Genomic DNA, 9,646 nt, shown 5'->3' on the forward strand with positions numbered 1-9,646 from the left:
TTAATTGACAGCAGTAACCTACCTAATGAAGGGGGTCCCCAATTTCACTGTTCTTGGGTACGTTTGCCCTACAAACCTAATGGGTCATTTAAATTGTCAATTAATGTTAGCCTATTACCTAACTACAATCAAATTGTTCTTATCAAACTATAAGATTATAACTACCTATTTGTTAGGAATGGGGTCCTTTTACTGACGTGAATATTTTCACCTTTATTAAAATATATGGAACCGGGTAGCTACTAATATACTACCTATTGTTGGGTAATCCCCACGATAAGAATTCGATAGTTTAATTTATTACCATTAAATCACTTCCATTCAAAATCAGGTCTATAATCGCTATGAAATGAAGTACTAATAATCTAGCCGACGGCAGGACAATTATTTTCCTTCATTAAAATATAGCCATATAGGTACTAAATATAGCTATAATCTCGGAAATCCCAGCGATTAAAACGCCATAGCAACTACCATTATCCCGGGGTCTAAAATATCAAAAGGCCCCCCAAAGGTGTAAGAATAAACTGCAAAACGCCTACATCCGGATTTTCTAATTATCTCTGCCCAGGACCCGTCAGAGGGAGGGTACGGAGAGAGAGGACATGGGAGTACCCAGGGGAACCTTGTCCTGTCATCCACAAACAGCCAAGAGACTGCCCACCTATTTCCTTATATTTCTCTCTTCTCAGGGGCGCTCAAACTCGCATTTCTCCCTCGGAATATGTCTGCCGGGTATTAATGTCCTTAAATTTACGTAACAGAGGGAGATATGAAGCGACTCACCGTTATTGTAAGACATTTTGTGAGGACCGGTCGTAGAAATGTTGTGTCTGCAGACGCCGCCACCCAGCCCATTTATGGGGCGACTCGTCCGATTACGTTATCAGACACGTGTGTCTATTTCCGTCTCTCTTACTCATACAAGCCTTCAAATGAAGTCAAGAACATATATTATATATCGCAATTAATGGTCCCATGTAATTCAATACTCGCCAGGTGCATGAGTTATGAATAATTGTCTCTGCGACGTCTATTTTCAGAGAAATCGGACGAAAGGGAAGGTTGTCTCTTGAAACGTTTAAGAGAAAATGGGGAAAGTCGTTCATGGAAGTTTTCTATGAATAACCTCCGCTCGTGAGAGACATACGATGTCCATATTTGGTAAGCCTTATAAATTTCAGTTCGATTAACGCCGATTTTTTCATTATCAGACTATTCATTGACTTTCACAGGATGCGAGGTAGGCCTATAGATTGCGTAACATCTATCTGCAAAGAAAAAAGTAGACATTTCACCTTTCGCAGGAAATATCCTGATCAAATATCACATCCATCTAACTTATCTATGCCTTTTTATTTCTCTAGTGATTATGGACTTTATTCAAAAGACTTTAGAGAGAGATAATACAACGACATAAGGTTGCACCTGACGACCCTGTTGTTGAAAGAACAGAAAACGTGCCCTTCTGTTTCTCTCTCCCTTTGTAAATTCGCCGACTGGTCTCGTGAAACAAAGAAATAAGGAGGATATCCTTCATGGTTCGTGATAATCTCGAAGCCAGCGCTCGACGAATGAACTGTTCTGCGTATTACTGATCATTCGTTCCAGCTGCCAAGTGTCAGCGACCTTTTGGAACACGGTACCTTCGTGTTTTATAGCACGCTTGTGTGCAAAACGAAAAGGAAAGGTTGAGAGAGAGAGAGAGAGAGAGAGAGAGAGAGAGAGAGAGAGAGAGAGAGAGAGAGAGAGAGAGAGAGAGAGAGAGAGAGACTTTTTTGCTTATGAGTCATTGGCGTAAGATAACACCTGCTGTAATTTCACCATGTACCTTTGGAGTCATTTCTGAGTTATCACCTTCGGCGGTGTAATTTGGAAGTGGGCCACCTATATAACACTTCCGTTCAGTCGTTTATTGTTTCTGGATGATTAAACAAGACTCCTTTTGTCCAAGATAACAATATTTAAGATACAGTGCTGGCCAAATCTTACGTTAATTCGGTTTCTGTTCAGTGTGTAATCTTATCTTTAACAACTCAAGGATTATCATCTGCAATATGTACATGAGAGGTTTCCTTCCATACGTTATAGGTTTTCCGTATAAGTCTCTTTTCTATATTGTTTTCCTTTGTCATTTTAAACTTAACTTTTCATGCAAGCTTAAAATACCTAATTGATAATAACTTAATTCCATGTAATAAAGCCCATGCACGCGCATCCTTTTGACAAAATACATTTATGTTTATTCAAAAGTAGGTTTATAGGCCTATTCAAACCCCTTTGTAAGACCATGTTATTGACTGTGTCTCTCCATCTGCTTTCAAGTTTTGGAAGATTTTCCTGATTAAGATTTTATTTGTTTTTTTTTTCTGACCGAAAAAATGTCATCATCAAACAATAAGTTGGTTAACGTATTGTCTTTTGCACTAGAAAAAAAAAAAAGGGGGGGTACCTGTTCACAATGACTCTAGTCTGGAACAATGACATAGTAAACTCCTTTCAGTGATCACCAAGTAATAACATTCTTTATTCAAAACAGAATTTAACGCATATTGGGAAAAAGGTGAAACTCTGAGGAACAATACTATATTAGTATTGTACGGTAATCATGAAAGAATTATAACTTGAGTCTAGAGAAAATATAACTAAAGTACGTTCAAGTATAGGTTCGATTTTTCAGAATGTCAGAAGAATTGTAAAGGAACAATTTATGTATGTGTGTTTACGTATAATGTGTGTGTATGAGAGAGAGAGAGAGAGAGAGAGAGAGAGAGAGAGAGAGAGAGAGAGAGAGAGAGAGAGAGAGAGAGAGACATTTGCATTATGATGTCAACAAATGCTTGCAGTAACGCGAGTCATTTTTGTGGTTTATTTCGGCGTACCCTAGCATGAACCACAACAATGATACCGTGATACTACCTCATTCGTGAATTACTCGCATATTTTACAGAAGAAGACGGTTTACTCATTTTCATTCATGACATGAATAACGCACGCATGTATGAGAGTTATTATGCAGTGAACTTTACCCACGCTGAACTTTGCTAGGCCGATGTAAGTGCTCACTCTAAAACTGATTAAATACGGTTCACCTGATATTTAACTATTTAACGTTAAATTCCATCAATATTCATTTACCATATATCTAATGATAAAAAGACAACCAACTGGAAGCTTGAGGTTTTAGTAAAACAGTTGAAAATCAGCTTAACATAATTTATGACACCTAACCACCTTTATCGGTTGGGTGGGGCCTTCCCCCTCTTGACTCAACTCTTGACCTGACCTTAAAGGTCATTAACTGGGGTTTATCCAAGACTCCTGGCCTATCCCCCTTTCTTCTTTTGATTATTTGCTAACCAAGCATTTAAGAGACATATAAATGACACATTCGTCAGACTCACGCCAAAAATTCGTGGAGATTTGGTGACATCCAGGCGAATGTAAATCGTTATCTGGTCTAGAATACTGATTAAGTCAGTGACTCATGTGTTGCCAGACTGAAGTGCTTAGATCAATATTGTTGCATGAGTTACCGGATATCATATTAGAGATTTTGCATTAATTTAGTTAAGGAGCACATTGACGAGTGTTCTTGTTTAACATAGATTAAATTAGTATAACTGCAAATTATACTAAGTAATACGGAAATATTATTAAAAAGTGTTGCAGTTTAGGATGGGACTGGCCCTGTATTATTTGCGCCACATTAGCCACTTTTTAAAGTTTTAGTAATGCTTAACATACTGGCTAGAATCATCAAACTGTCACGTACGGACGTCCAAAGTGTTCAAAAGGTTTGCTGCACACAATTCAACCAGCAAATGGTGTCGACTAAAGCCTATATATACAGATGGTTTCAGGTTACCTTGTCCAGGAAGCACTTCGAATGCAGATCTTAGAGCACCCACCTTATATAATAAGCTACAACACCGTATCAGAAGGATTGAAGTTATAATTTCTTTCAAGAGTAACATAAACTAATATCTTGTGTTTTATGCTAATATGAATTTGATAAGTAACTGGTAGTGTGAAATAAGTTTCTTCTACTGTCTCTGGAAACTGTGCGCGACTAAACTGAATCTTTATTGTCGTTAATGACAAGCAATACTGTTATAAAGTAAGATCAAATCTTAATGAGATCTCAGTAATTAATCGGCGTTACATATCATCAAAACACTTCCAACGTCTATGTTTAAGATCAGAATCCAACATGGCAGCCATAAGCAATCATATAGCCAGGGTATCCTTCCAGCAGTTAATACTAATCTAAACTATTCTAATGTTGATCGATTTCTTAGAGCAATTTCAGGCTAAATTTCAGTAACTACCGAGTATCAAGTTGTATACTTGCATCCTGCTAACTTCTATTTGTAAGTGCAGAATCAAACATGGCAGCCAAAAGTAATAAAGAAAACAAGGTATCCTATCTACTTATGTATGCATGTCATTGGTCAGGGCAATTCGGATCGTCTGCCTCCACCTTCTTCGATGTAAACAATCTGTCAAATCTCATCGACGTCCAGCGATTTGTTTACTTAAAGGGAGACACGTATTTTAGGAGGTATATCCGTCAATTATAAGTGGATGTCTTACTTATTTTAATTGTATTTTTTCAGGATCAAACCATAAGAAAGCGATTTAGGGCCAGACTATTACCTAGATTATGGATTTAGATCTTATGGGCTTGTGTACCGTAAGCCCCGCCCCCCTCTACCCCGGCATTAGGCCTGGGCTTAATAGGCCTTCAGTTGCTCAAGGTATGAGGTATGGATTGATTTCTAATCGACTAAAGATACGTTTGTATAACGTTTGTATATGTTATCTCATATTAGGCCAGAAATAGCGAAAATTCTGTTTAGAATAAGGGGCGACCCCTCCCCCCCACTCTGGCAAAGGGAGGACACATTGCTCTAGGTTATGTTAGGTTAGGTTAGGTTAAGACAAATTTGGAGACGAGGACTTTAGCGAAGACTGCACAATACCTTAGGTTAGGTTATGCTAAGTGAGATTTAGGTTACTACGTAGTACCCATTAAGTTTTTGGGCCATATTTAGCATTATTATACTTAGTATAACCCCCTTTCCCCAGTCTTGGGGGCTCTGGTAGATCATACAGTACTTTAGGTGAAGCTTATAGTTTTTTGTTTTATCAATTTTGCATCAATAATGCCAATAGGGTAGCATACTCTGTCACCTGGCCGTAGACTAAGCTGAAGCAAGGTATGGTGTCATTGGTCATAGTCAAGCCCAGGACAAGCATGTCAGTTGGTGGATATTTCATAAAGATGAAGAAGCATATGTATACAGGATGTCAGCCCTAGCCCAAGGATTGCTGTTATATATAAGAGTCTAACCTCATTCAACTTGAGTCAGTGTAGGTTAACTCACCCTACCCTAAATTAAACTTTGCTTTAGCAACCTGAGGCACAGTGTATCAAGTTATGCTTGAAATCTTTACCTTTGTTACTTCCTCCAGTGTATACTAATTGTTTTTATTGTTCGGTATCTCTGACTCTCGTGGCAGATGACCATTGGTTAGGCTAATGCTGATGGCCAGGAAGGAGGCATAATGTCTCAGCTCAGTAACTCCTGATACTCATTCTTTAAACCCTTCTCCCTGACAGTTGTCTTGATCTAGCTGTAGGATCAAGCCAATCAGAGTTAAAGTTCAAGATCATAGGTATATATAGTGGCCATAGTCATTAGCCTGTCTTGAGCTTGTTTGAAGTCAGAATCAAGACTCCTCTGTCATTTGATAGTGAAAACAAAATCCATTGTTATTTTTATTGAAACATTATGTACATGTGAATTGAATTTTTTTATGACTTTGTTATTGGGGTCAAGAATTGAAATGCTTAATTTTATTTGTTCAGGTACCAGAAGAATTGGATGTCTTGAACCTATGTAGATGAGAACAGTGAGAAGGGCAGGAGAGCCACTGGAGGTAAGTGGAGATAAGTGGTAATGTCATCACATATAAGACATGAGTGGCAACATTCCAAAGACCTTTTGGGTCTTATGGGATTAGAGGTGAAGATGATGATGGTTTATATTTAGTCTTTTGGCATGAAATGTTACACTTCTTTTTGAATCATGTTCTTCAGGTGAAATTGTTTTGTATTTTCTGATTCTTCCTCTTTATACGAATATTTTTTGTAAGTGCGAATGAAGGTAATTAGTATAAGTTACAGGTATATTAATATAAATATTAATTTCCACTATCACATTATATTTCTCAAATCATTGCTTAATTTGTCTGAAGATGTCATAAAGCTTTTCATTTGGTGGTGTCTTGATGAGTTTGGAAATGTCAAAATTCTTTATATCACTGCTGGAGAAAAATTCATATTGACTCTTTCCCATAAGTGCTTCACAAAATGGGAAAAGATATGATAACCTTGTGATGGGTTTGTGTTAAAGAAATCAGTTTTTAAAAAATATTCTGTTCTCATATGTTAATTGAGTTAGTACGTATGTTTAACTTACAGGTTTGATTTTCTTTGCTATGTAAAATCTATTGAATGAAATAAGGGGGATAGTCTACAATACCCAAAACATCCTTAAAATGTGGAAATTGGCATTGTGTATTGTATACTTGTGTGTCTGTTATTAAGTTACTTCTATTTCATAAAGTAAATTCTGTCTGCGGTTTTTTAATTGTTATATTTGTAAGTATAACGTATCCCAGATTCTACTTAAATATGAGGCAGTACTGATTAAATGAAAGAATCAAAAGAATGATGTATTCAGATGGTCCTTTTGCTACCATAACAGTAGATGAGTCACTTGAAAACATATGAAAATTATTCCTTGGTTTTTAAATGTATTATTTCTTCCTTGACATGTAGTGTTTGTAATCATATGTATGGTAGTTTATCTTTACAATTCTTCTCAACAGAGATGGTGCACCGGAAAATTCAAGAACTGAAGATGGAACCAAATCGTCACCCTTTAGCAGATGGTTCAAAGACTGGCATATGAGTAGCCAAAGACTTACAGTTGAGCCATTTATTCAGAATTTTGTATTTAATGTGTCCACTTCATCTAAAGATGATGTCCAGTTAATTGTCTCAGCCAATATTCTGCGATATGTTCATGTTGGGGGTGTGTTATGCATCTTTTAGATTCAAATACTTAATCTGAGATACAGTATTTAATTTCATGACTTAAGTAACTATCCATTCTTTGGATGTATTATTTTTAAAAGTTCAAGGTAATCATCCTTCAGTATTAGAATGTACGGCTATATTTTTTTATGAAGCTATACGTTTTATAAGCTAGACATATTTTCCTCTTGTTTTTTGACATTTTGTCTTTCTGCGAAAAACTTTGCACTTTTGATAAGTAGTGCTGGCATAATGAAGAACACTGGATAATCACCATTGTTTATGTTTAGTGGTTATCAGTGGTACAGTTGCTTGTTGGGGATTTATGTATGAACAAAGAATGGTTTTGCAATAATTCGTAACGTATCTTGTCATATTTGGCATGTTTAATAATTAAGCTTGTACTTGTTGATGTTATTCAAAGTGTAATTTGTTCATCTGTTTATGTACAGGTTGATCTAGTGGAGACTTATTTCTTGTGAAAAAGGTTCTTTATTTCTTCATTTTGAAATGGATATCTTCATCATTATAAGATGTTTTTAAGTTTCATGAAGTATTTAACAAATTTTAAAATATCACAAACAGTACATATTTGCTAGGACAGGGATGTATGACAATAAGTATTAACTTTGTTTTCGTTGTATGATGAGCATAATATTGTCTAACTGTTAATGTTTGGTAAGAGTACCCTTTAAATGCAGCTGCTGTGCAATTCGTATTGACTTTGAAGATGCTGGCATTACAACAAATAGAAGAAACCACAAAAATGCTGGGATTGCATCAAGAAAAAGAGACCACAAAGATACTGAGATTGCATCCAGTAGAAGATACCTCTAAGATGCTTGCATTACATCCAATAGAAGAGTTTGTGTGCACTTTATGTGGAAAAATATATACAAAAAAAGGTAATCTTAATAGACATATGGCAACTCACGTTGGAGTGGAAGTATTCCATTGTACAGAATGTAAGAAGATATTTACCCAGAGTGAAGAACTTGATTTGCATATGAGAACTCATGCAGGAGAAAAGCCGTTCATTTGCACAGAGTGTGGTATTGGATTCAATCAACAGCCGCATCTCATTAGACATATGAGAATTCATACAGGGGACAAACCATTTGCGTGTGATATTTGCGAGAAACGGTTTACTCGAAAAGTACATCTTATAGCACATTTCAGGACTCATACCGGTGAAAAGCCCTTTACGTGTACAGAATGCCATAAAAACTTTGTTAGGAAAGAGAATTTAAAACTACACATGAAAATACATACTGGCGATGATTTATTTTACTGCAAAGAATGCAATAGAGGTTTCAATCAAAAAATTCATCTTATGGAGCATATGAGAGTTCATTCAGAAGAAAAACCATTTATATGTCAGGAGTGTGGAAAAGGATTCAAGTGGAAGGGGAATCTTGAGGTGCATTTGAAAGGTCACTCGGGTGAAAAGCCCTTCACTTGTACAGTGTGTGAGAAAGTGTTTTGCCAAAAGTGCGATCTGAAAGTGCATATGAGGACTCACACAGGAGACAAGCCATATGCATGCGTAGAATGTGGCAAATACTTCAGTCGAAAAGGAAACCTTAATGTTCACATGAGAATTCATGCAGGTGAGAAACCATACTCGTGTAAAGAATGTGGTAGAAAATTTACTCAAAAAGGTGACGTTAAAGTGCACATGAGAAAGCACACTGGAGAAAGACCATTTTTGTGCGAGTTATGTGGGAAATCGTACAGCAAAAGAAATATTCTTCGTATGCACATGAAAAAGCACAGAGGTCAGGAAATGTGTTTTGTCAAAGACTCGATTGTGATTGGAGAGCCTCAGAACAACTTTGAAATGATTTTTAAAGAGGAGGATGATCCGTTCATACCCAAAGCAAGTGAAGGGGAATCTTTTGAGAAGGATCCTTTAAGCTCAGAGACAGCACCCATCCCCAAACTGAAGAATGACTCTCAAAGTGAGAACGAAGTTGTATCTTCGGAAATTGGTCCTGTTTTTGTTAAGTGTGAAGATGCTTCCTCATTTTCATATGAAAGAGACATAAAACCCAAAAAGTCTGAGTTACTGGATGGAAAATTTTCAGATCCAGTATCTACTTGAAGTGCAGTGTTCCTAAATAAGTACAAACCTTGTGTGCTTTTGTCTGCCAAAGATTAAGAAATTAAAGTACTGTTCAGAAATAACTAAAATAAGTAAACTTGGTATTAGCATTTGTATTTGGTGATGTTAAGCTACTCTTGGGGGTTATCTGCCTCAGTCTCTCTGCTATTACTTCAATGTTTTGCTAATTTCCGATATGAGAAAGATTATATTCAGTTACTTAGTGTTGATCTTTGTTTTTTTTAAGCTTTCATCCTTTCACATTCTCTAACCATCAAGTGGTTGTTGTTGCTTTGTGATCCCTGACCTAATTTTTCTGTAATGAGACATGTTAATGATGCATTCACTAGTCTTCTTTGTACTAAATTTATATATGTACTATATTTGCTTGGGCTTCAGGGCATTTGTCTTCTCTTGGCTTGCTGCAAATACTG

The 9,646-nt window shown here is 36.6% G+C and overlaps 1 protein-coding gene and 1 pseudogene across 3 annotated transcripts; one reads left to right on the forward strand and one right to left on the reverse strand.

Annotated features, from left to right (window-relative positions):
- Positions 1-932, reverse strand: part of LOC135213358 (actin-interacting protein 1-like) — a 135,643-nt pseudogene extending 134,711 nt beyond the window's left edge.
- A 108-nt stretch (positions 933-1,040) lies between these two features.
- LOC135213162 (gastrula zinc finger protein XlCGF57.1-like) lies at positions 1,041-9,440 on the forward strand. 3 transcript variants are annotated; one of them, XM_064247108.1, is made up of 3 exons: positions 1,041-1,164; positions 5,876-5,946; positions 6,901-9,440. In XM_064247108.1, the coding sequence occupies exon 3, from the start codon at positions 7,839-7,841 to the stop codon at positions 9,210-9,212; it is 1,374 nt and encodes a 457-aa protein (XP_064103178.1). In that variant the 5' UTR covers positions 1,041-1,164; positions 5,876-5,946; positions 6,901-7,838; the 3' UTR covers positions 9,213-9,440. The 3 variants fall into 3 exon arrangements, with proteins under 3 accessions (XP_064103178.1, XP_064103177.1, XP_064103179.1); XM_064247107.1 differs by lacking the exon at positions 1,041-1,164 and adding an exon at positions 4,418-4,564; XM_064247109.1 differs by lacking the exon at positions 1,041-1,164 and adding an exon at positions 4,626-4,760.
- The last annotated feature ends 206 nt before the right edge of the window (positions 9,441-9,646 follow it).

The sequence above is a fragment of the Macrobrachium nipponense genome, chromosome 42 (genome assembly GCF_015104395.2).
Source record: "Macrobrachium nipponense isolate FS-2020 chromosome 42, ASM1510439v2, whole genome shotgun sequence".
Classification (NCBI taxonomy): Eukaryota; Metazoa; Arthropoda; class Malacostraca; order Decapoda; family Palaemonidae; genus Macrobrachium; species Macrobrachium nipponense.

Excerpts from the sequence above, each read along its gene's own strand:
- LOC135213162 (XM_064247108.1), top strand. The coding sequence starts at position 7,839 with ATGCTGGCATTACAACAAATAGAAGAAACCACAAAAATGCTGGGATTG.